General features: G+C 41.8%; 1 protein-coding gene across 6 annotated transcripts; it reads right to left on the bottom strand.

The window, feature by feature from the left end:
* Positions 1-783: 783 nt before the first annotated feature.
* On the bottom strand, positions 784-26,403 carry vwc2 (von Willebrand factor C domain containing 2). Of its 6 annotated transcripts, none has more exons than XM_082556970.1 (4): positions 26,369-26,403; positions 15,152-15,872; positions 13,625-13,754; positions 784-1,657 (listed from the first exon to the last, which is right to left on the bottom strand). In XM_082556970.1, the coding sequence occupies exons 2-4, from the start codon at positions 15,791-15,793 to the stop codon at positions 1,506-1,508; spliced, it is 924 nt and encodes a 307-aa protein (XP_082413096.1). In that variant the 5' UTR covers positions 15,794-15,872; positions 26,369-26,403; the 3' UTR covers positions 784-1,505. The 6 variants fall into 6 exon arrangements, with proteins under 6 accessions (XP_082413096.1, XP_082413094.1, XP_082413097.1 ...); XM_082556968.1 differs by lacking the exon at positions 26,369-26,403 and adding an exon at positions 25,705-26,111; XM_082556971.1 differs by lacking the exon at positions 26,369-26,403 and adding an exon at positions 17,689-17,992.
* Positions 26,404-27,122: the final 719 nt, after the last annotated feature.

A 27,122-nucleotide genomic window follows, 5' to 3' on the forward strand; every position in this document is an offset into this window, starting at 1 on the left:
TCGGCTGTCTGACAGGCACGTCTCACCGCTGGAGATGCAACATCGTTGTCTGGCAACCTCTTGATCAAAGTTTTGCAGCGGGGCCAGCACGCTGCACAGAGGGTGACACAGCTTTGCTGCTAATGCAAAAGATGACAGGCGAAAGCGTGAACACAACATATGCACGCGTTTACGCCAGCCTGCCTTTCAGTGTTCATAACCTGGACCTAAATTATTCATCTTCATTTTGATCTGCTGCTTGATTGGCCCTTACGCCTCTGCATTCGTTTGATTAATCTTCAAACTAAAATAACGAAGGCAAAAACAAAAAAGCATATATGCAGCAAGTCGGATGACCTTTCGGTTTCCAAATTTTGGAAGCAAATTGGAATCAATGAGATCGAATTGTCCAGTCTGGGCTTTATTAATGGAGTTGGAAATCCAGGGGCAACTCCGGAGCGTCTGCACTTCCAAGGGCTCATGTTTATATTGGGATGCTTATAACTACCGGAAATGAAAGCCCTGCATTACTGAGGAACTTAATATCCTCTTTGACAACTTATTAAATATTTACTTGTAGCTTTCACAGAGATATCATCCAGGAACTTCAAAACCGAAAAACGTTCCCATCTAAAAAGGTAAGATTTGTCACTTTCAAAGGCTCCTCTGATACTCTGATCATTTATTCCAAACAACAAACCATCGACAATCATTTGCTGATTCAAGTGAAACTGCGAGCTTTTTGTTTTTTCCAGGTAGCAAGTCTGTAAATGCAAATCACCATCAACATAAAAACTCACAGCTATAAAAAAACAGGTATCGTCGGAGCATTTACAGAGCACAGAATGGCATTTATTTGAAACATGAACACACTGTACCGAGAGAAATACAAAAAAAGCACTTTCAAATCAAAGCACATTTGAACATCCAGAAAAAAAGGATAAAAGAAATCAGGAAACAGTCGAGTCCTCGTGAATTTACTCGTCTTTCTTCGTTGTTGTTCGCCTGTAACTCTGCACTGCGCTGTCCTGCACAGCAAGTCTGCACCCTAGCACTGCAAAATGAATCGCGCACAGTCTAGTCTGCACTTTGGTGGTAGAGGGACGGGTGTCGAGATTTGTCGGATGACACCGCGGGTTAAGAGACGTTGAGGCTTGCACCTCCAAAGACAGCTGTGTGTGTTCTATACATTCTGTTGTTTTATTGACCTCTGGTCCAATACATTGCTTAATAAAATACAGATACTATAAAAAATAGTCTTCCACTGTTTCAGCATTAATGACTCCTATATTTCATATATATATTCATAAATAATTTAATACATAGATAAATAGATATTCTGTGTGTGGATTATAAACTTTCATAAAAGCATCGTTTCAGTAATGACTACAGTATTAATGCTGAAATGCTTGAGGGGTGCTGTCCGACCCTGATGCCCGGTAGACTGGGTGAAAGGCTGAGAGTGTGCATGAGGCTCGGCACTGGTGTTGCGTGCCAATGTCCCTCTCTCGTCGCCGTGCCAGTCTCTAGCTCCGCTGGCACTCGTTCTTACTGCAGGTGGCTTGACGCTCAATCTGCCACGTGCCTTCCTCGTATGTGCAGTAGCAGATTGTGCACTCATCGATCTTCACCTCTCGGCCAGCCGGTATCACCGCCGTGTCCGCGTAGCAGTTTGGCCCTGTAGGTGGTACAGACATAAAAGAAATAAATAAAGAGGAAAACAGGGCACGACAGACAACAGGGCTTTTTCAAATCTTTCACAGTGGAATTTCAAATTTAGCTCATCCATTTTTAATATGTTTCTTTTTGTGTTGTTGGCACAGTGTCACATTATCGAGGTCAGACTCACACTGAGAGCCCTGAAAAATGCGTGATTTGCTTTGTTCCTTTGATTTATGCTGTGGGACCTGTGCTGTGGTCAGATTAAACGAATACAAACTTGATGATAGTCAAGGGGATTGATTTATTGTTAAAATTCTGAAAATTCCTTTCATGTACGTGCAGAAGTCATTTTAAGGTTGCACTTGTCGGTTCTTTTTTGCCTTTTGAGCGGCCAAGGGCTCTGCTCGGTGTGAGGGGAACACGCAGTTCAAAGACCGAACACGACTGAAAGTCATGTTCTTTTGTGCTTCTCAGTGGATCTCAATCAGTTATAAATTCCTCAAATTCGCAGACACCTGTGTCAGCCGGCCTATTTATGAAATAGGATGGTAAACTGGTGCTTGACCTCCAGTTCATTTCAATTCCTGAATCTGGTGAGTGACATTAAGCATCAACATGAAGATACTTTCATTGTTTTCACTCACGTCTGGGAACATTTACTTTATGTAAAACCCTACATTCAAAAATTTCCCCGATATTTTGCTCAGTGCTGACATGACAGCATCACACGGTTGCTGTAGATCCATAACGTGAACCTCGTTTTCTACCACATCCCCAAGGTGCTCTGCCCGTGGAGGCCATTTGAGTACAGTGAACTCATTTGTGATGTTAAACAAACCAGTTTGAGATTATTTGAGCTTTGTCCTGCCAGAAGGAGCTATCGGAAGATGGACAGTGGTGAAGTAAAGAGATGGATAGGGTCAGCAACAATACTCAGGAAGGACGATGTCTTAAAATGATGCTCAAAGTGAGCCAAGAAAATATCCCTGACACCATTACCACCACCATCACCACCAGGCTGGACCTTTGCTGCTGTAGCCCATCAGCCACAAACTTTGATGTGCTGTCTGTTCAGAGATGTTCTTCTGCATACTACGGTTGTAACAAGCGGTTGTTTGACTCACTGTTGTCTTCCTATCAGCTCGAAGCATCTGACCATTGTCCTCTGGCACCAAAAAGTCGATTTCAACCAGAGAACTGCAGCTCGCTGTGTATTGTCTCTTCTCTGGGCATTCTCTGAAAACCATAGAGATGGCTGAGATGGAAAAATCCCAGCAGATCAGCACTTTGTGAAATACTTACATCAGGCCACCTGGCACCAACAACCATGACTTTGCCACTCAGCAGGATGTCTTGACCATGTCTATATGCCTTAATGCATTGAGTTGTTCATTGGCGGATGAATTATTTGCATTGAAGAACTGAAAGGAGAGTATGTTTTAGAGTATATTTTTGCTAATGCCAGCATTGAGTGTTTTTGGTAAGGGGGATTATGAAAACATAATGTTAATGGCTAAAGACTAGAGAGGACACAGCCTAATGCCAGACAGTCAGTGCTCTGATGCAGTCCAGACCTATGCATCAGTTAGCTAGTCAGCTACAACCAACCAATTATCCCATACACTGACTGCATCAACCACCAACAGCACCGGAGTTTGTTCTCTGCATTCTGACGCTGCCAAATGTGCATGCTTAACAATTGCACTGATTTAACCCCGGCTATTTCCAGTACACAGAACACAGAGTTCCACTCAGGACAGAGCAACAGCTCTATTTCCACTGTGGTTTAGCTGGTGCTATTCTACAATACATCAGATATACTGTCACTCTTGCTGATGCAATCTGAATGCATTTTATACATTTAACATTCATATTTTTTAATTGTTTTCTAATGTTTCTAATGCAGTGTGCAATTCAAGCTGAAGTAGGTTGCTATTATGGAGGGCAAAGTTTCAGTATCATGTACAAATAATTATTTGGATGGGAATAAATATAAATTAGTCATAAAGGAGGACTGGCAGAATTGTTTGGCCATATAATTCAGCTTTTCACAAAGGCTGGTGACAGAAAACCTTTTGTGCAAAAGTACATTGTGCAATGAAGGCCAGTGGGACACATGCCAGTTTGAAAGTGGGGCAGGACTTCAGTTATTGTTAAACTGCTAATTTTAGATGTTATATCTGTTGCATTGACCAGATGGAGTTCAGTGCAGTTGGTTGTCTTTTGGTTTTTTGGGTTGTTTTTTTTTTGTTTTTGTTTTTTTATTTTGCTTTAAGACAGTTTTGTGACATCCAGGAGAAGCTGAAAGCAGTCAGTCAAAGAAAAGAATGAATTTGCTGCTCATCAGTTCATTTCTCTCAGTGGAAAATGGGCTCTCTCGTCTGGGCTTTTCATTGACTGTTTCCCAAAATAGTGTTCTGTTATGGGAATATAAGAGGCCCGGAAAAAAATAATGGCTACAGAAGCATCAAGAATTTGCTAACACCCTTTCTAGAGTCGTTTCTGATGGCAAGGAAATGAAAGGCTTTTCACATTTACCTTTATGATCTCAGGCTTGCGCTTCTCTTAAAGGTGGAATTTATGCAGCTTCCACTCTGCCATCTATCATCAACCGGCTTTGAATCCACTTAAAATACACATTCCTGGGAAATCATTACAATGTTCTTCAGACTACTGATTGACCACTTATGGTTTAAGCAGAACAGCCCTTTGATTCAGACCCAGCTCCCATCAGGATAAAGATTACACTGAATTCTCAACAACCTGAATCAAACGATTATCTCATCCACTGTCATATTCTGAAATTAAGGCATTCAACTGAATCCTGTCTTTTATTTTTGTATGGTTTGCACATGAGAGGTATTCAATTACATTTCTTTCCACGCTCCTTAGATTGGCTAAACCACAAGCACTGTAAAGCATATGTCTGGCTGAAGGCAGCTGCTCTCCTCTGCAACTTCAAGGCTGGACTGTGAATTGTGCATAAAAACAAATTAAGCACTGTTACACAGTGGTTTAATATGGTTTTTGAAGTGCACCCCAAGGGACTGCATCTTTTTTTTCTTCTTTTTTTTAACTATTTTGCAGGAAATTGGCTCTCGCTAATGGAAATTTTGATGTTAGGTAGTGGTTGTTAAGACCTGAACAACTAGCCGAGAGAGTCGACAGAGGAAATAAAAGCTGTAGTCCAACTCATTTTGGTGCTTCTTCCCATCTGGCAACACTGGAGTGTACAAAGAAATCTACTTGCCATGCTTACAATACAAAAACACAAGTGTCCTCCTCCTATCGGACAGAATTACCTTCTTTTGGTAAAGTGTAATGGGAATGTTTTTGTCTAGTGAATGTGCCCGCGTCCTCGACTAGTGGCTGCAGAAAAAGTGCTCATAAATCATCCATTATCTCTCTAGCCGCACGGCAAAATATAAACACTGCGGGAATTGCTTCCACAACAACAGGTGTAGCATAACAATGGCTATTTCCCTTACACTAACAAGGTCTTGAGCCACTCTGTTGTATAATTAAGATGCTGATAAATGGGGAGTCTTTCAGCTGCAGCCACCGCGTTTGATTGGACGCAGCACCCAGGAGCGAGCCTGCGCATCAATCAATGTGAACAGTTTGCCGAGGCCTGTCAAAATGTCAACCCCAACACGTTTATAAGTCTGTACATGTACGCGCGTGCGCGCACGCTATCTGAATAACAACTCATCCTGTGGCCCGGGCTGCTGTCGCTACTGATTCATCATCATTAGTAGCATTTAAAGCACTGAGTCTCCAGTAAGGGGATGCATATGTCAAGGGTGTACTAGGAGAGAGGGGGGAAAATGCGAAAAATAATCTCCCACTTCGCGGCATTAATCAAAAGCACTTCCTTCGTGGAGCCGGGATTAAAGCCCGTCATTGACAGTTGCATGACACTCATTTGTGTTAATTAATGCATGGATTTAGCCCTGCTGTGCTTACTCATTCCTCTCACCCTATTATTCTGCCATTCATATCACACCACCTTTTTGTCATTGTTTCATTAATATAATATAATATATCCCCATCTCTCCGTCACTCACTGTGGCAAAAAAAAAGGGTTTTATGGGCACATCAGGCTTCACAAGAGCTTTTGAAAAACACCCGAAGAGGCAGAGACAAATGGACTGTGCATGTGCATGAACAGTTGGACCCAAACTGTCAGTGCAGCGTGTTAGAAGTTGGCATGGGAAGCATGTGAAAGAGATAGCCATTAGCACCTGTGGCTTTTGGCTCTGTAACTGCGCCAGATAATGGATGGAGAAACGAGGACACATCCTGATGATCGCACCCCTTAATTCTGACATGTTAAAAACAGCCGCATTATAAGGTAATGGAAAGAGAAGAATAGCCGAAATCACTCATCTTAATGCATTTCTTGGGTACATTTGCATTATAAATGCAGAATTAAAACGAGGCTGCTTTGTAAGGGCAGAAAGAGGGGGGACTTTGCAGGGATTTCACAACAATATGAATAATTTCTTTCAGAGATGCTCGGTGAGACTGGTTTTCTAAGTAACCGCCTCGCTTAGAGAGCCGCTGACTCTTTGGTTTTGTGGGAGTGGCACCTTGCGTGAAGGTTCGCGTACGCGCACAGATGATCTTTGCAGCCAAGCTATGCAGCTGCACTCGAGCAGCTCGACTGTCGTGACCAATGTCCTTTAAAGAAAGGAGCCTCGAGAGCCATCACAGCAGTGTCCAGGTGACAGTCTTTGCTGCAAGACCTTCATTTACATAATCCTTTAAAAAAAAACCAGCGTGTTTAAAGGTCTGGCATCAGGCCTAGAACATGTTTTTGTATCGTTTTGTTCCTCTATGGGGTTTTTTCCTGTACTGAGAATGTATTTTCAAGTCACATTAAAATGGACTTTTATTCAGGAGAAAATGTAGAAAATAACACTTAACAAGCAGACCAAAGCTGAAAAGCATTCAGTGACCCAGTAGTACTATAATGCGACTAACTATTATCGTCATTATTGCGACCTTTCGCTATTGTAATAACTCAAAGTCCAGTAATGGGAAAGAAAATGGCCTTTAAATAATAAAAATGTTGTGGTCCAGCAAAAAAAATTAAACAAAAAGGGGGGGAAAGAAAAAACTAAACCTTTTGTGAATTGATTAGCTTATTAGAGCAGATGCAAAATGCCCTGCATGTAATTCCACGTTTGCCTAAAAAATTAAACCAGTGCATGCATTAATCTTGATTTCCTCATGACATTATTTATAACAACAAATACTACCCATAAAGTCTGTTGCTGGATGTCATTTTGTTTGTCGTGTAATAAGGAAAGCTTTGGATTCCTCTGCACATACGAGGCTCTAATAAATGCCACACTCTGTAGGGTAAAACTTAGAGGTCACTGCTACCTTCCAAGTAGCCTTGCCAAGACTAAAAACATAAGCGTTAGTGTGTATGTTAGACTGGTATCGGTAGTAGTCTTGTGTCCTTTCCAAACGTGAGGAGTATGCCATTAGCTTTATTATCATGTGAGGTTACAGGTTACGTTAGAAAATTATCTGGAACAGCCACAGCGTGGGAGCCAATGTGTGAAATTAGAATAATGTTCTCATGCTCGTCATTCGGTTTGGGAAAGTTCACACTCCAGCAAGTGCAGCTAGATTGGTGTTAGATACTCCAACTCATCAGGTATTCCCCATTTTTTAAATTCTTTCTCATGTAACAGAAAAAAGGAAACATCGACCGATAAGTTTCTCATTACGGTTTAATTTACTTTTCCCTTTTTTCAAAATAAAAAAAAAATCTTGGATGAACAGTTTCAGCCTCACTTATTTTTTTTTACCCTCATATGATGTGTGTGCATATTTCATACACTTACAGTAGCTTTCTCCAAGAGCCTGCTTTTACTTTCTTCCGCGAGAAATCCATCGCTGTACATGCTGAAATGCTACTGGAATTTCAATGATAAATTAGTCACAGTTATTACTGTAAGCTACATTATGGTGTGAGAAGTGTTTGATAAGTGTACCAACATTAGCCTAAGGGGCTTAGCAAACAGTCAGTAATGAAGCAGCATTATTTTTGCATTCATTGACTGAAACTAGCTCTGTCAGCTGCACTGGTCCCTATCTGTGGCATCAGGGTGAAATGGGGGATGCTTTAAATGGACAAACCAGACCATTTTATATCCATACAAACAATTTCCCTTTTGACTCATGTGTTTTTTGATGTCTGTTTTTTTAAAAGGCCCGTCTATGAATCATGCCTTTCTTAGTTTAAATGAGCCCGTATCCCTCTTGGCAACCAGGCTACCGTGTCTCGTGCTGCTCTATTTGAAGTGATTTTGGCTCCGGTTCATACTGTTTATCACACCCCCCCTTCCAGATTAGTGTTGACCCTAATGTCTGAGTCTTGGAGAGCACCACTTGTTTCCTCGTGCGTTGCCAAGGCAATACCCTGCAAGAGCAAAGGACAAGAGGGAGGGGAGCCACGGCTGAGGTGCAGATGAGAGCGACTTCTCCTGCATTGATTTTTTTTTTCCTCTAAGCGTTCTTCAAAAGCAGATGCAGTGAGAGAAATCTGAATCTGCAAGAACGGAAAGTGCCACGTCTTTACCAATATGTCCAAGAAAAGGAAAGCAACACGTCAAAACATATTGGCAGGAGGAAAAAAACTAAAAAAGGGAGAAAAAAGACAGACTCCAGCTTAGAGTATAGAAAACATGTTTTCCCCCTTCAGCTCGCATTGACTAGATGTTCTTTGCATGAATCGATGCTGTTTAATTAAACTTTATGGCATAGAGCGAATGATGGTCACAAACTTTTGAGGGCTATGAGACCATTTAATTGCAATATGTTCCACTGCTTTAAGATAATGAGTGAAAAATGATGAGAACCTGCCCCCATTCACAGCTGTTCTTTGATATTCATGAACAAATGTCTGGGGTGGATGTTAGTGATACCTCTTACTTTCATCTTCCTCCCCTGGCTCTTCCCCGAGTGTCTCCTAGCATACAGGGTGAATAACACATCTGAGGCAGGGTGCTCTGCCATAAGCATTGATTTTGCATGCCTGAAAAGGCCAAGATAATGCCTGTGCATAATTGATGAACTTATCAAACATTGAAATACCTCGTTGTATTTTTATCAATAGTGAGGAAAATGGTAAAGAGGCGAAGTGGCTGTTTGCTGGGGAATGAAGGTAAAAGACAGGAGGGATTACTTGTTGAACGAGAAACCACATCTGAGGGTGTTTTTATCTCTACAGATTTTAATCTTTCTTTCATTTTCACTTCTCTTCGGTGCTTTTTTTTAAAAAAACAAAAAAACTTTTCTGTGCACACTACCAGCCTCCTTCCCCGTTTGGTGTCATCTGGGTGAGTGTTTAATTCTTTCTCATTAATGAGCCCGAGCTTTGATGTGACACATCGGATGCACCGCGGAACCTGGGAGGTCTTAACATCTGCCCACAACTCAAACAACATCTGTAGACAAGACAAACAACAGAACCAGAGGAGGAACTCTCCGTCGACGACCTCTACCATCCCCCCCCCCCGCCGCCCCCTTCTTTTTTTTTCTTCCTTTTTACATCATCTGTATTTTATCACGGAGCCACCTCTTCGGCGCTGTCTCATATCGAGTGCTGCATGATCAACAGCGACAAGATGGGAGCTGACAATCGATGATCCTCGTCATCTAAATGATGTCGCCTGCAATACCTGGCTAAGAAGCATCATGAATAAAAGACAAAGTGAAATCCGATGGATAATCGTTTTGATATTGAGAGGAGCTGAAGGGAAGATCAGTGGTGTCATTTGGAGTGATGTCTCATTTACTTCTGTTTACATCTAATTAGTATAGCCTCCAATTATTTAATAAGATGTCCCCCAGTTAATTTTTCACATTTTTATTGTTCTTTGTTGTCAAGTCCAATTAAGTCCACAAAGAGATGCATCTTTTGGGGGTATTTTTGTATTAGTTCCTGACAGAGATCTTAATTTTCTGGGAGCGGATGGCGTAGCGCGCAGAGTCAGACTTTCACAAAAGATATCTGGTGTTTGTTTGTCGAGTGCTCACGCCTCCTGTTTGCACAGCCGCAACCCCGTCAGCCGTGGTCGCAAAATCACGAGCCAAAAATGATTCCCCGTCCATTAAGAAGTTGTTAAACACACACTGATACCAGACTCTCGATTCTGTGTCAATTAACACTTTGGGCTCTAATGTTCACAGCTATCGTGAACATGCGAAAACACCAGCAGGAGGCAGAGCAAAAGTGAGGAAGGAAGTGTAAATTATTGGCACGATCCTAAAAATACATAAAAAGTGTACCTGCTAGAGTTAAAAACAAAAAAAGCACAGCAGCCCGACTGCTGCACAAATAAGGCGTAAATGTTGCCAAAGCCTATTTCTGTATTCTCATAAATATCACTGTGCTCCTGTAGATTATGCTCCCTAAAGGAGTTTGAGAGCAGGCTGACAGACGCTGCATGACGATGACGAGGCTTCTACTTTTAGCTAAATGTCATAAAGGTATATGCATGGAAACAAGTATTTGAGACAAGTTTAAAAGAGCACTCTGGTCATTTAGTCCTTCACTTCACTATATTAAGGAACACAGACAGGAAAGTCCAGATTTCCATAATGGAACTGAGCAGAGTCTCATTGCGCCCAAAAGTGGAGGAAGCAATTTTGGGTTCTCATGTTTCTTCGCAGATTCAATTCAGTTTCTAGTTAAACAACATAACGAGTGGCTTTACGCAGCCGACAAATGGTTTGGACATTCATGATGAATGAATCACTGAATCATCGGTACAAAAGCAACGACCTTTGATCGTAAAACGACTGGTGGGAGAATTCACTGGTCGCATTTCGAGACGAAACATCCAGTCACTAAGCTGAAAATTGAGCATCATCATCGTCAGAGCTAAACATAACAGTGTTTGGTAAAAACAGATCGCTCTGAACTTTTGGCCAATTTGGGTGTAATTCAGAATATATGGTGCACAAGTGTAACCAGATTTCCAGCTGAGCACACAAATAATTGTAATGTTAAATCAAGCAGCAGGCTCCTGTGTTTCTCTGTGGAAGCACACCGAGGGCTTCATTAACGTTTTTAAAAGTGGAGAAATAATGCTTCCAGAACCAGCAGGTACTCCCCCACTGGAAAACTCTTAAATATGGTTAAAAAAAAAACAAATTTTCCCCAAGTTAAAGGGCAACAGACTACACATAAAAGATGCACTTAGCTGCCCATCAATCACTGTTTGCAGATTAGACTAGTGTTTCAAAGATATCACTTTATTTTGGAAGTTATAAGTGAAAAAGGTGTTCTTTAACACCATTTAGCTTGGTTTGCAAGCTGCATGCATAATTGTACATGTGAAATACATCAGTACAGAATCACAGTCAAAAAAACAAACCAAAAAAACTGGAGCACAGGCATCTTGGACGGTCTGTTGGTATAATTAACCACACAACAAGCCGTATTATTTGTCAGATAATTACAGATCAAGAGGTCCAGTAGAGTGCCTCCAATTAGCCGAGGTGATGTCTAGCAGCAACACTGCGTGTGCGTGGGTCCGCGCACACGTGCCACTCAAATCAGTCACGCCTTTAAACATATATAACTATCAAAGTTAGACATTTGAGCCGATAGCATTAACTTTAAGGAGCATGGGTGTTTCCTGGACTTTTTAAAATGGTGTGTCACGGGGTTACGAACAAGACATAAATCACAATATGCAAATAACTGTGAGCAGACCTCCTGCCTCCATAAACATGCATGAGGAGATGCAGCTGTCCATAAGAAAAGAGCACAACTGCAAACCAAATGCAGTCTGGTTACAATCATAAATATGTTTTATTTCATTGTTGGGTAGAAGAAAAAATAATCTCACATCAGGAAACAACGGGCAGCCATTAAAAAAAACCTGTTATATCACCTCTATTATTAGCACTTTTATTGCATTTTGTTATTCAATATTGACAATGATGTATTGAGCAGGACAAGTTTGTTTTCCCCCATAAAAAAGGATTCCCAGTCCTTCTTGTACCCTCTATAATTTCCGGCAATGGCTGCATTGAGGAAACAGCATCAGCCTTGCCCCTGACAAAGAGCGAAACTTCTACACTGGCTTCATTTTTCAGCTCTAGAGGGTGTCAGTTGGCTAAAATATAAAATCTCCCAGCTCAAGCTGAGATTAACTTGATGATGTTATTAGGGTCATCAATTTAGGAAGCTCTAACAACGCCACAGAAGACGTGCCCTACTGTTTTTGCAGGCTGAGTAGTTAACACTTTTAACCACACAATCCCCATGGGCTACAGTATTCCTCGCGACGGTATTAGCTGTGGCCAGATAACGTGTCATTACCGCATTCATTGAAAGGTAATGTGTGGTAATCTTATGGTAATAGGGACTGACGTCAACCTAAAACTGAAAATCCTTATCGGGTGAACGAGCACGTGGATTTGGGGATACTTGAGAATACAAATGCCCACTCTCTTCAATCTGCCACATCTCTGTGCATACTGTACGGGATCTACATTCGTCTCCTGGACTGCCGTGCCTACAAATGTGGCCCAGCTAATCCACTGGGCATTTCACAGGGGGGAAATTATGGAGCACTGCCCAAAACTGCCCAAAAAGCACTCTCAGCATGATCAATATGTGCATATATATAAAATGTGGGTGTACAGCAAAAATAAATAAATAAATAAATAAATATGGAAGAACAAAGAACCAACATGTACTCCCCAAGATTACAGCAGCCAAATATTAATAAAGCGAGCGACGCTCTATGACTACCAATCTTTTTCAACTTGCTACCACTGGAAGGTTGTGAGACAGGCTTCTCATTTGAGCGGGACGATCTCTGATTGATGACTAGTCATGAACATTCATTACATGCAAATTCTAATGTCTATAATACTTCCAGAGTTTAAAATGATACATGACTAATGCTAATGTGATATTCTGGGTGCAATGATAATGAACCGATGGCAGACATATGCTGAAGAAGAGGTGTTTTTGTGCGTGTGTGTGTTTTGTTCATTTAAGCCAAATTCATTCATCATCATCTGATCATCTGTTTCAAATCGACTTCTAATTTTCCCATTTGGCATTTAATGTGTAAAAAGTTCCAACAGACGCCCGGAAAATCAAAATATCTCACTTGCAGTTTTACCCGGAAAAAAAAAGAGACACTACCAGCAGCGCTTGTCACCTTGTAAGCGGTTCATACAGACGAAGCACTTTCACATGCAGCGGGTTCTGTTTTCCACATGCAGATTGTTTGCTCTTGTTTATAGCAGACAGCCTGCGCCGCTTTAAGATTCCAAGTCAGAGATACATATCGCAAGTCATCATTCTTTTTGCTGAAGGAAGCAATGTTGCTGACATTGCCATGTTGCATTAGAGTCACGCCAAGAAAACAAGGGGGCATAATCTAGGACATGCTGTCTGGAATCATCGGAAACAACTTCATATAATCGACTCTGAGCTGCAGAATTCCTTCTTCTCAGGCAGGCCGAAGCTCTCAAACCAACGGGATCATAAACTCCACCCCCCGCCCCCCCAACAGCAGCAGAAGCAGCAAAAAATGCAAGCGTATCTCAAATCTCAGTACCAGACAGTAGACGGATTTGGAACATATGCTACAGAATCAATCAAACGACTCTCGAAATGACATTAAGAATGACGCAGAGAAAAAAGTAATATTTACACAAAAACAGGCCACGACTCAGAGCTAATTAGCCATATTTTTTTGCCGTGACTTCATTTAAACAGATTTGATCCGATGTGGCAAGATACTGCACACACTGCAGTGCAGCATGCTGCCTGCTTTGCGTCAGCGAAATGATGCTTTGCTACCTCGCTACTCCTGTTGTGGTGCCCTTGAGCAAAAACTGGCACTAGTGGGGCTTTCATGCCAATGCCACTGGGATACCAACTGCACTGGAATGAACTGGCTTGTTGAAAGAAATCATCATCTCCACTCACCACCCTTGCAGATGGGACAGCACTGATCCGGCTCGTACTCCGGGTCCACGCACTCCGTCTGTGGGCAGGCTGCCACAGAGCACAGCACCTCTCCGCTCGGCTCACACCTGCACTTCTCACACGGAGACACCTGATAGCAGAGAAAAAAAACATCAATTAACGCTCTTACAAACAGTTCATCACATGCACAAGTAAACACAGGTGACATAAACTCCTCCCATATTAATTGATTTCTTGCCATCTTTGTCTAAGATTCATTTATTTCATGTCTGTTTAGCCAATTGTCTGCCTTTCTGCAGCTCTCTCTGTCTCTCAAACACACACAACCTGCACACACAAAACACGCCTGCCTGTCTGCCTCCTTTAAAGACTGTGTGCACTCAGTGTCACAAAGCCACATCTATAGGGAAGCCCCATCTTTCTCAACTTCATTGCCAATGAATGCCTCATTTTAGAAAGGGCTGAGTCGAGAATTGAACTTCACAATCGAATCAGGGGGATATGGAGAAATCAATAGGAATGGGAAACAAGAAGGAAGATGCTTCCAATTTTCTCGCCGCGTGATCAGAGTCAGGAATTACTGAGTTATCCGAGCGTTCCTGTATATCTCAAAGTACAGCAAATGTAGCACAAAGGCAGAGCGCACTTTGAATTACATTTAGCCTGCAGCCTACAGTGTCCATGCAAAGCTCAGTTTAGCAGCTGCATGTATAAAGTCATATACATGTAGTCTTAACAAGAGAGCAAAGGTTAATTCCAGCATTGCTGTAGATTGCAGAGGCTTGCGCCTCCGCATGGCACTCCACTGTGAAAATGGAGTGAGGTAGCACTTAGCACAATGCCCCAGAATGCAGCAATCAAGCATTAAAACCTGCCTGTTGCTTAGTTTCAAAGCACCCCCTCTTCACACAGCAGAAAGGCTGATGTATGCGGCTAGTGGCAGTAGAGGCTTTCTGTAGATTTGGCTCAGCAGAGAGCTGTCGGCAACAACATGAGTTAGAGGAAGACATCCCATATTAGCCCCGACCACCTGGTGAGACACTATCCATTATAAATAGGAGCATTAGGCGCTGATAAATGAGACCTAACGCTGAGACTGTGGTGCAGTCCTGAGCTGAACCTTTCAAAGTGGTGTCAGAAGATAAAACAACCATCTCACCAGTGTATTTCTTCTTCCTCAAACACCCACATGCAGCAGTGTGCTGCGCTGTGCTGTTGTAACACTACTATAACTGTAACTTTTATCATGTGTATCAACAAACTAAATATGGAAACACTCTGCTGAAGCTGCACTGCTAAATTCAGCCTCCAGTAACATTGTGCAGAGGAGAAAAAAAGGGAAATAAAAGACAAGTGCTGACCTTTGCCATTATAAATTTGCCTGCCTGCTTGCATGCTGCAAGGCGAGGTAACTAGCTCCTGTGTAGTGCCTGTGATAAACTCCACTCATGGCGAGGGAGTGTTCTGTCAGCACTTCTTTCAAGTTGGAGCATGTCAAAAATGAGTGAATGCAGTTAATGGGCTCACCTTAAACTCTTCTAGCGAAGCATAGATCTTGCCCCGAAACTCACAGTAGTTCTTTTTCTCCTTGCACTGCGGGCAGCACTGGCTAGTGTCCACTTTGATGCAGCGAGGGTGGACCTTGGGACATTCTGGCTTGGAGCACAGAGGGCCTTCATCTGTGCAGAGGCAAGGGCACGTTGAAGGGCCCGGGGTGAACTGCTCGCCGATGGCAAAAACAAAGCCGCTCTCATCCATGCAGCCTTTCCCCCTGTAGTCTGGGTACGCGTACTCATCGATGGCGTCCAGGGAGAGGGTGACGTCACTGGTCGGAGCTTCGTCTATTTGGTTCAGGCTGTCCTGTTCGCTCCACAGCTCCTGGGAATTCTCGCCTTTAGATCCTCGCGCCTGAGAGCTGAGGTTTGACCTGGCAGTCCTGTTGGGCCCTACAGCATTGATTTCCTGCGGCTGTTCCTGGGCCATGTATCCCAGCGGCTTCTCTGCAGTCTGCTTGTCCTGATGTTTGTCCTCCCTAGCTTGGGTCAACACCCTTTCCAGACGCTCTTGGCTCACCGGTAAGGTCGCGATAGGATTACACAGAGCGCCGCTCATCATCAGGAACCCAAGAACAAAGAGAACTTCTGCTGTCATGGCAACGGAGTGCAGCATCTCTCCCCACCACCAGCGAGGTGGGAAAACACCTTGGCTCACATAACACACTTCACATCTCAGGTGTGAGCCAGTCCATCTGGAAAGAGAAAATTAAACTGGGGTTATGTGCTCGGCATTTTGTCACTTTTTATCCAAGGTGTGGCTTTTGTCTCATTTAGCCTCGAGAACAGGGCAAGAAATTCACTTCAGAGCACTGCTTCATCATGTCTGTCGAACACCCCGCTGAGTGTGATGCAAGCCTGCAGGATCAGTGAATTGGATCATCAGGACAGGGAGCATTCATGGGGCCGTTGTAGGAAATCGATGCTGCTTCATACTGTAACACTTCCCTGCATCAATCGGGCTCAGCGGTGATAAAGTAAAAGAAAAATGGTCAAAAAAACCTCCAACAACTTGAATCTCGTAAGCTCGTAAGCTCTTAGGGAGAATCAGGATCAATGTCTAGATTTTTTTTCTTAAATGAATCCCAGTCAGCTGTACAAAGGGAAGATTTGATTTGAAAATAGAACATAATATCAGTCTGGAAAGACAAATTTCCTTTGCTAGAGCTGACTGCAGTGGCCAGCTTTTGCAAAGAGGAGTATTAAAAGTTTCCCTCTAAAGCTCTGTCTCTCTGTTTTTTGTTTTTAAATCAGAAGTAGAAGCACATCTCTTTCCTTATAGTTTTCAGCACTGCCAGGAGTCAATAGCTGAAGTTAAGGAAAATCCCAGGATCAACTGCTGACGCTGCACACACTGCAAATTTCTGAAAAGCTGTAGTCAATGTTTTTGTTTTTGTCTCCTGCTTAACTTGATTTACCGCACCGCCTTGAAATTCAAATGCCCGCTACGATGCTTTTCTGCATTCAGTGGCCTACTTCCATTCATTTCCCTACTCCCACCAAATGCTCGGCTTAGCTCGACGCCGAGCTCCGTCTGACAGGCTCGTCTAAGAGTTGACATCCGCGGCCTATTTCGTTAAACAGAAAAGGTGAGATTACCCCTCATCGATTGACTCGACAATTAACTTAAGACCTGTCCGCGTTTGTTTAAGAAATAGTTCACCATATTGATTGGTTTGTCAGCGTCAATGAACACAACTAATTTCCAACAGAGTGTTTAGGAGCCCTAAACAGCAGGTGAAGAGCTGAAATGGTAACACATACAGCAGAGATAGCAGCCGCATTAATTCTACTGCGAGGAAAACAAAGTCTGCATGTTTTAAGCCACGCATTTTGATATTCATTAATTCTGCTCCATTCTGAAGGAAAAAAAATGCTGGAATTGACTGCTGGCACACCAGTGGTATTTGAGTAGTGTTTTAGCTGAATTGCTATGTTTGAGGCTGAATCCTTGGAGCTGCTGTGGAACTGAGAGGAAGCAGAACGAGGTGCATACCGATAACACTGTTGCAGCTGAAAGAGAGAGAGAGAGAGAGAGAGAGAGAGAGAAATGCCTAGGCCTCATTAGCAAAAAGGACCTCATTTGGCTTTTTTCAGTCTCACCTCTCCACCTTAACAGCTGCTACTGGCTGTCACATTAACACCGCTGCTGGTTTTTGCTGTTGTGCTCTCCATCCAGACTGAGCTCTGGGTGGCCCTCAGGCTTTGCTGGCATTCGGGAGCAGAACCTCATCCATAACATCATGTTAAAGGACACAAGGATGCCAATAGATCTATATTTGCCCTTCACTGTCAACAGCTCCCACGGATAACCGGCAACAAGTTAATTCCAAAGGTAACGCGGTCGGTACGGTGTGTGAACAAGCTGGTAATGAGTCATGTGGGTGTCGTGTCTCGCGGGCGTTCTCTCTTTTCTCATTACGTAAAAGTTGCTCGAGTTTGTGTAACTCTCACTGTCACTTCGCACAAATGTGGCAAATTTGTAATGAAAACGTCAGCGTTGTGACTTACTAAACTTCATCTGTGCAGCGTAACAAGAAGATGCGGTGCATTTTATAACCTTTAAGCGGGCACGCAATGCGAAAAGGTGCACTTGGTTAAGTGCCATGAAATAACAGTTTGTGTTTGTGTCCTGTGAATAGGCTGTAGATGTAAGACAACCGTAACCACTGTGACGTCTGTGAAGCCTCAAGCTGAGTGCTTTTCAGCCGTCAGCATCTTGGTGTTTTGACACCAGACACAACATGACTCTAATTGGGACCAATATGTACAAAAACATCATGTCTTTCCCATCCATCCGTTTCCGGTTAGCCAGTTTAGGATCACGGTGGGGCTGGAGCCTGTCCCAGCTGTCATAGGGTAAAAGGTCGGGCACAGCCTGGGCAGGTCGCTACTCTCTCACGGGGCCAACACAGAGTGAGAGACAATCGTTCATGCTCACACCTATGACTGATTTAGAATCACCAATTAACCTAACCCCATGCAGATCTTTGGACTGCCGACTGTGCTTTGCATGCTTTACATCATCACACAGTCACTTCTATTTATGCTTGCTGTTAAGGTGCATTATTCTCCTGTACGATAGGGGTCACCACTCAGACAGTGCCGCCACATCAGCGCTGATATAGGAAGCGAAGAAGTCAAAACTGGAAGCAAAGACATTGCAAAGTGTTTGGGTTTTGTTTTTTAAATGTTTTCCACAAAGTCTCATCTTTTCAAATTGTTGCAGTATCTTCTTCAGTATATCTATATATCTCTGAGATTCTGTACTGATATACCATTAAAACAGCCATAAAAACCAATACAATGGTACATTTGTGCATTCAACACAGCTGCATTTTAGGGTTAATGGACCAGATTACAAAAATCAAGAGGTGCATGACCACGAGTCACAAAAATATTGGCACATGCCACTGAATGTAATCAGCATAAACACGATTTAGATCTTTTTCCATCCAGTAACACTTCAAGTTAGATATTTAGACCATAAACACGTTTAAAAACGTTTTGAAGATCATAGATGAGCCATTTCCCCACAGACTAATATACAACACTATGTAACTACAGGAGTCGCCCCCTGCTGGCCATTAGAAAGAATGAAGGTTTAAGACATTTCTTGGTTGATAGATGAAAAATCCTCACAAACTAAAAAACAATTTGTGTTTATTAATTTCAAGCTTTTCAGACCAGCTTTAAGATCCATCCTCACTGGCTTCTCTGTGGTGCCATAACCAGTACATTTATTCTCTTCCTATTCAGACAATAATAAGCACTGAACACACTTAAGTCTCTTTTCCATTCTTCCTCCAACATACAACACAGTCAAAGGGTTGCTAACTATCCACTTACAGAGATGATATACACTGGTGACGTGAGTGCTCACTACAGAACTACATGTGTACCCATGGCTGAAAATAGTCCTAAACAAATGTACCATTTACTTGCTTTTGTATAACTTCTACTTCAAGCCACAGTTCCCTGCTGTTTTTATGAAAACACATACTCCTGATAAAATAAAATAAAAACTATTACATCTAAGACCCATTTAATTACTTCAGGAATCAATGGGATAGCTACTAAAAGCCGCAGACAGGTTTTGGTTCTGGTTTTATTTATTTATTTATTTTTCTTATTGGATTTGTTAAAGGTAAGAAAAGGAAACAGTAGCATCTTTTTTATCTCTTGACAACAAACTCTTTACAAAATTATGCAGATTCCCAGCATCGGCAAATCAAGTTGTTGCCTACATCCATTAGCCTTATCCTTATGCCATCTTGCCATTTTCATACAGATCACATCTTTTCCAAATGTCTATCTAATTAATTCTCCAGCACACAGCATAATGTGTACCAAATGTCAGGAAGATTTACACACTGGATTGAAAACACTGAAAATATTTTCACTGTTCAAGATGCCTTTGTGGATACTTCTTCATTACCACTCCTCAGGTTCAAGTGATGGCAAGCGTTTTTTATATTTATAATGTTGCATATAAGCTATTTGCTGAAAGGTCATGGATTTATCTTTGGCCTACAGCTCTGCAAAGAATTCTGGGTTTTTTGCTTCACTGCTCTATCTTCAGTGCTCGCTAAGACGTGCTGGCAGGAAGAGAAAAAACACAACTAAGAAGTGACATGAACATACAATACAGTGTCAGTCTACATGTCGCTGCAGAATACAGCATTGAATATTACATAAATTATTTGCATTAATCACCTAGTGTCTTTCACGCTGCAACCATAGTCTCTTTAGGGACCTAATTGTGATGTAGCAAGTCTGTGTTTTTGCCTGCCGAGGTAACAACAGCGCTCTTGCGCTCGGTCACAAACCCTGCACAGGTGTGACCTCAAAGCACATCTCAGATTTATGCTAACTACCGGCTGCAGCCATCAATCAAAAGCATACCAGAGATTATATAAGCTGGTATCAGTGAGTTCATTCACACGTGTGACACTTCAGAACACCCACTTCTGAGCAAAATAAAGAAGGAAATTCAGCTTTGTAAGTGGAAAAGCAACTCTCCAATTAACAGCAAATACTTATCACTGGAAAACAAACACTTGATGGAAAATTAGGTGTGTTTATGTGTATATATTTTTGTTTTTATGGGAGAGCAGTCACTTTTTGAACCACACAGAGTCTAGTGGATGCGCATTTCCCCCCCCTTTTTTTTTTTTAAATCGCTTTGGCAAGTGGCAGGATTCTGTACTGTGCCAAGTGAAGTGGTGCAAGCAATTATTAAGTGACATAAGGTGCTAAAATGAGATTAAGGTCTAGGCAAAGACTTTTTTTTAAGTCAGTTAAACAAGAAATATGTATGAGAAAAGTTCAAATCCCCAGACATGCAGTTTGTATTATATTACAGTGCCTTGGACCAAAACAGTTACACTAACACATGCATCATAATAATGCCAATAAAAAAACAGAAGCTTATCTTTGCTGTTGTGCTGAGACTTGATCTGACGGTCGTCCAATTTTTGATTAATAAATAATGATGCAAACAGACTCCAGGAGAACAAACCACACACCCCGGGAATACAATATATATCTCAAATATAAGACTAAAACGTCTCTGGAGTGGTCATATTGTATTAAAGTTTAATGACTGGGACTTTAAAGCAGGTTATGGTCGGCCGGCTTTCAGACAGCGATGTGAAAGTTGTCGGTTCAAACCTCAGGCCTGACAGGCTGAACAGCAGGAAGACCTCTGCTGGAAACTGACAGCAAAGGAAGCAGATTTCCCGTGAAATACAACATCGCATTCATTAGTATAAAAACAGATTCGGGTCTCTAAATTCCTGCAACACATGCGCTATAAATCATGCACTACTATAGAAAAATGTGGCTGTCTTGTCAATACATTTCATATTGCACTACACCATCCAAATCCCAGATAAATGTCTTTGGATTTGTTTTACTGGCTAATATAAGTCTAAGGGAGTTAGATGTCTCATGGGTTTAGCCATCCCCAAACATTATTCATGTCACTTTGTAGGTTAATGTACTGTCTGCAAATGACTTCACTGCACATAAAATGTAATTATTTCTGTTTGCATGGCTGATGTAACCTATTAAATATTCATATCTTATTTAATATTTCCTTGCTTGCTATATCAACACTGTTTTATGGACATTCCTGTGTTTTGTCACCTTCATTATACCCAGCTTAGAGCAGAGGAAGGGCTCTGCCTTAATACTTTCCTGCAAATTGGTTTTTAATAAGGTCAAATAACATATTTAAGGGAGAACATATGCAATTATTAATATTCTGTAACCAGGCAATACATAGGTCAAGAAGAAAAGCACTGACAGTGTTCTCCTGTTGTAATGCACTTTCACTGATCATAGCTACATCACAGTACATGAAACTTGCCATTAAATATTGCGCGTTTTTATTATAATTTATTATTTATTACGCTATTTGTTTCGACTGTGCCTTCGAAAGCAGCCTGTTGTTTTTTCCACCTATATTTTTCCTGGGAAAAATACTAAATAATGTGATTTTCTCTGGATAAATTAGATCAAATTTATAGATACTAAGTGCTAGCCCAAAATTTAATTCCAGGGTAATAAGAAGATGTAAGAGATGGATGCATATCAGCATGTCCATATTAAAAGAATGGGAATTGCCTTACTGTATGTTACAGATTGTTTTCCCCTCGTCCACCCCAAACTTCAGCTGATATGCCTTCATGTAGCTCTATCCTTCAATTCTCTGCATGCAGTTAGCAACAATTACCATATACACAGAGGATGTAACCTTGGATTTGTGTCTATCTAACTGAAGGGAATTTTACAGGGACATGCAAAAGCTTGCCCTCTTGAAAATTTCTGTTAGTACAGTTAAATGAATAAAAGATGTCCTAATTTCCACTAGGAATAAAGTTAGAGTGAGAAAATCAAGAAACGAGGAAACAGCTGGGCACCCTGCTGGGCACCCGGCATGGTCAGTGCTTAATAGCTAATCTTTTGGCAAGTAACACAACTTGCTGTAGAAGTTAAGAGTCATTTATTTATTTACTCTGAATTTGTTAAATATTCTTGCAAAAGCTTCAACTTCTGTGTTCTTTTGAGGTTTGGCCACAGATTTTTCATGGTATTTAGGCCGACAGACTATCAGAGCCATGGGAAAAAAAACAAACAGCCTTTAGTTTCTTTTCGTATTTGACTCTGAATTTTAAGGTGTGTTCAGGATCATTGCCCCGATGTAGAAGCCAGCCTCGTCTCATCTTCTCATCTTTTTTTACAGACTCAAACTGTGATGCTTCTAGAGTTTGCAGGTATTTAATTGAATCTATTCTTCCCTCTGCCGGTGAAATGCTCCCTATTCCGCTGGCTGCAACAAAAGCCCAAAGCACGACCTATACACCTCTGTGAAGTTAAAGAAGTCTTCTTTTCATGAATTCTTCTTTTTTTTTCTGTGAAATCTACCTCAAACACATCTGTGTTTTGCCTTTCTTGCAATCCAGGTGGCGGCTGTCTCTGAACATTGTCTTGGTCTTCCAGACCTCAACTTGATCTCCACCACTCCCGTTAGCTTTCATCTTCCTAACGAACTGAGCAAAGAGCTCCCTGAATGTCTTCCCCTCATAGCAGTCCCTTGCTTTGTAGGTAGAGTGCTGTTTGAGTGCAGGATTTTTTGACACAAGCTGAAGAAGAAGTCGGAGTATTTATAAAACTTTGAAACTTCCAATATGGTGTTTCATTATGACAAGTGTGAAAAAGCCTTGGAAAAGATAATCCAAGGTTAGGAAAGACTGGGGGTAGTAGCTGTGGCTCATGTGGCAGAACTATTAAATTGAAAGGTTGATGGTTCAAGCCCTGGGTCCTCAAGTCTGCATGGCAAAGTATACTCGGGGGCAAGATACTGAACCCCTAGTTGCTGCCAATGCATTCATTATATTGCCAATGTGTGTACATATTAGATAGAAAGCATTTCAGCATAGGGGGAAAAGGTGCTTGTGTGAATGAGTGACGCACCTTTCCTGTTTTCACACTCTGCAGTTCTACACAATAGAAATGACAGACAAATCTATCTCCAAATGTTGAAATAGTTTTTCCCTTTTTGGAGTTCACTTCATTTTCTACTCACTTAACTGTTCACTGTTGCAGAAATGTGGACCAACCTTCTGCATGGCACTATAATTATCCCTTGATAATACAATTGCATTTTGTTATTCTGCTCCAACCATTAAAATTGCAAATCTAACTCCTGCCGGTCCCCGTGCTATTACTTTTGAGGACCGACCATGCTTCCACTTCCATCTGACATTTAAATATTTCTGTGGCTTCCTGCGCCGGAGTGAACGGACTCAACATCCAGCCTCGGTGTTTGGCACCAGCACCAGTTCAGTCATTATCGTCGCTGAAGTTATAAATCCCCTCTGTCAAAGGCCAGAGTTTTGTTTACATCTCAGGCAACCGAACATAGTAGGTTTGACCACTGAGGTGCAGCAACAATGATTAATCAAGACGGGATTCAGCCTAGCTGCAGCTTCACGCTTCAGTGAAGCTCACCATCGCATTGATTCATGACTCATAAATTATTGTCGTTTTCATTACACAGCAGAGCGAATATGGACGATAAGTCCTGCCACAACAACCTGAGATCTGAGTGCAATTTTTAGCTCCACCTTGACAAATACGATACTATTATTCATATAAATTGAACTGGCAAGGTTTCAATAACACAAACCGTGGCGCTTGAGTTGTGTAAAGGCTGACCTCCCTATTACTTTCTTCTTAGATGTCACTCAGTTAGGGCGGTTGATGGCTGTTCAGTCTCGCAATAATGCTATAAATAGGGTCAAATGTACTGAGGCAGCTCGCTCATCTCCAGAAATTTTCTACGCCCCAACTAAGCTGTTTGTTTCTAATTAGCATTTAATCTTAATTAATAGGAGTGGTATTTAAAAGAATAAATAGGACAATTTGCAAATCTGATCCCAGTGAAACGCTTCACGGTGACAGAAAGCGATGGGAAAGGGATGCAGCAGTGGCGAGACTACAGTATCAGCACCCTTTTTTGTTTCCTTCTCTGTGTAAGGCTGGTATAGTACACAACCTATGTCTGACAAGCAGCACTACCAGATAAGCAAACATCATATTCACATTGTCTTGGGGAATGCAACTCCTGCGAATGTCCCTATGTAAAATCAAAGTGGATGTCATTGAGAGGAAAACCATCTCCTCAGGGCTAGAATAAACTCAGACAGACAAATATGCCCTCGCCACTGCATGCACTTCATTTATTGCACACAGATTACAGATTCTCCTAGTTAGACTCCTCCAACAACCCAACATGCCATCAACATAACAATTTACTCTGAGGTCTGCTTCAATTTATGACAAAGCCCATCGCAGGGGATGAGATGTGAAATGCTTAGGCGGTGGTGACTTGTGGGCTTGGATCTGACAGGGCTGAGAGAGTATTGAATTAATGATGCTGCGTTTTAAAATTCATTTTCATACAGATAAACAGTGTGAAATGATGAAATCCAATTAGAGCAATAAGGGACCCTAAGGCAGGATCCAAGAGCATAAAGCCATCTGCCAGTGAGTAAAGATTGCTGCAGGGCTGTCTAATTGAATTTTGTCCTCTGACTGTAAATCTTACTAGTGACCCAAATCAGAAGAAAGTTTGCCTAAACATGCAAACCAACAGCCCTTGCAAAACTGTCATACAGGCTTTAAGGTTATATGCAGTGCAAGAAGGTAAGTGGTTTGCTCTTGCAACAAAGCCAACTAGGGAAAGTCTGAGGCTGGAATTATATTAAGGAAAAGAGAATTTAAAAAGCTGTTTTTTGTGTGTTTCTCAATAAGAACAAAGAGAAGTGATGATGATGATGATGATGATGATGATGATGATGACAGTGATGGGTATGCAGCTGGAACACACCCAAAACGGAACTAGCATTTCAATAAAAAAATGAACAAATCAGAACAGAATTTACCAAATAATAATAATAACAACAACAAGCCTACAGTATCACAAAACATATAGAATCCTGAGACCCTACCCCCTACTTTTCTGGATACTATGAATATATTAAATAATGAATACATTGGATTGTGGGTTTCGGCTGCCTGCTCGGCTCGGCTCTGCTGGTAAAGGCTGTGCTGACTGGATGGTGCACCCCTAAGTGTGTGAGCAGAGTCTGAAACCTCTCTTAGAAAATCCTCAGTCCTATATTACATATTTAAAAAAACACATAATGAACTTACAATAACAGCCACAGGTGCAACAGTAGGTTGCGACAATCTGCGTTAGTTTTCTCCAATCAAGCTAATTTGCATGGGATTAGGTGATAGGTGCAATTAAATGCATGCACGGTGGCTTTACTGTGACACAGAGAGTGGGAACATCAAGGAAATGCAAAAGAACATTAGAGCAGAAAACATAAATTAGCTTATTCACAGTCAACTAAGTTGATCTGAAGCCCGAGCGTTCAAGCAATTTAAGACAAGCAAATAAGAGAAGAAGAAGAAAAAACCTCCACACAGGAACACTGATGCATCCTTATTCACCTGTGATCCTCGGAGTGAGTCCGTATCCGTGAGTGCGCTGGGTTCAAACACACAGCCTTCAGCCTGCTGGACAGCGGAGCTCAAGACAGCAACAAATGATGTGTAGTGTAGAGATGGGAACAGGCGCTCGTTAAGCCAGTCAAATGCACAGTTTCCCCGGAGGAAGCTCGCAGGTCATCAGCGTGCTGCGCTCAACTTTCATCGGCGCAGTGAGTGAGAGCGCTCCGTCTGCGGCGAACAGCCACGGTTTCAAAGCGCTACTGATGTTGCTGCCCTACACTGGCACTTTATTTCTCACGGTGACAAAAAAAATTAAATAATTTAATAAATGGGGGAGAGAAGAGAGGCAGCAGCGCTCCGACGTCACGTTCAGCCGAGAGACCGCTAGATGGAGCAGTTAAATATGGCTCCAAGACAACAGGCAGTCAATTAGTGAGCCCGATGGATGTTTCACAGGTCGGTTCAGAAGGTTCACTCGCTGCTGTGATTAACGACTTTACCTAATTATCTGGAATTAGGGAGTCGTTTTCCATGGCGCACTTTGGTCTTTGGGGGTAATTTGGTGCCAGAAAAGAAAAAGACTAAAGCACCTGATGTAAGATTCTGATTAATTGTTGCATAAAGATGTTTCCTGTGTGTGTGCGGCCAAGATTCCTCCTCTTACCTGATTTATCTTAACTGAAGCTGTGAATTGCATCCCCTCAACAGCCCGCTGTTCATCAGTGTCACATAGTCATGTAATCCATAGAGATCCCGTTTTATTGTTCATTTGCCTGTTTCATTACCAAAAAGGTCTTAAATGGTTTAAGACATTATTTCACATTAGTTAGTCATTATTTATTGTTGCCAGTGGGAGGTGAGTTTAAATGACTAGCAGCACAAAGTCGCCAATAAGTCGCCACGCTGTCAGTTTTAGCCTATTTTCAGCTTAGTTTTATTTTCATTTTCATGCCTAAAACTTTTTTTTTTCTTGCAGTCCAAGGAGATAGCATGCTTCATACTTCACTGCATTTACCTGACAGCTGTGAGTAAAAGATAAATTCCTGGGCACAGCAGCTGAGGAAAAAAAAAATCTAACACCACCATGATAACCTGTTCACAGCACAATATCCAGCAGGTGTATTATCTTAGCTGGTGCTGTTAGAAAGGAAATGCCATTAGCTTAGCAACTATGTGGTCACAGAACAAAGCTGAGCAGAGTGACAGTTTGACCTGATGCAGCCATAACTGATGTTCTTCCACATTCACTCCACTTTGCCCAGCTACATTATATGTAAATGCACATACAGTCTACCTATATAGTAGCTGGATGCACATTTAGACTTCAGATTATTGAAGCCACTCTTTTAATTTTACTTTGAAAGTGAATTTGTAGGATTTCTGTTCCCTTTTATGAAGCCGTTTTGGTACTTTTACCT

This window comes from Aulonocara stuartgranti, assembly GCF_965226115.1.
Source record: "Aulonocara stuartgranti genome assembly, chromosome: 13".
In the NCBI taxonomy this organism is placed as follows: Eukaryota; Metazoa; Chordata; class Actinopteri; order Cichliformes; family Cichlidae; genus Aulonocara; species Aulonocara stuartgranti.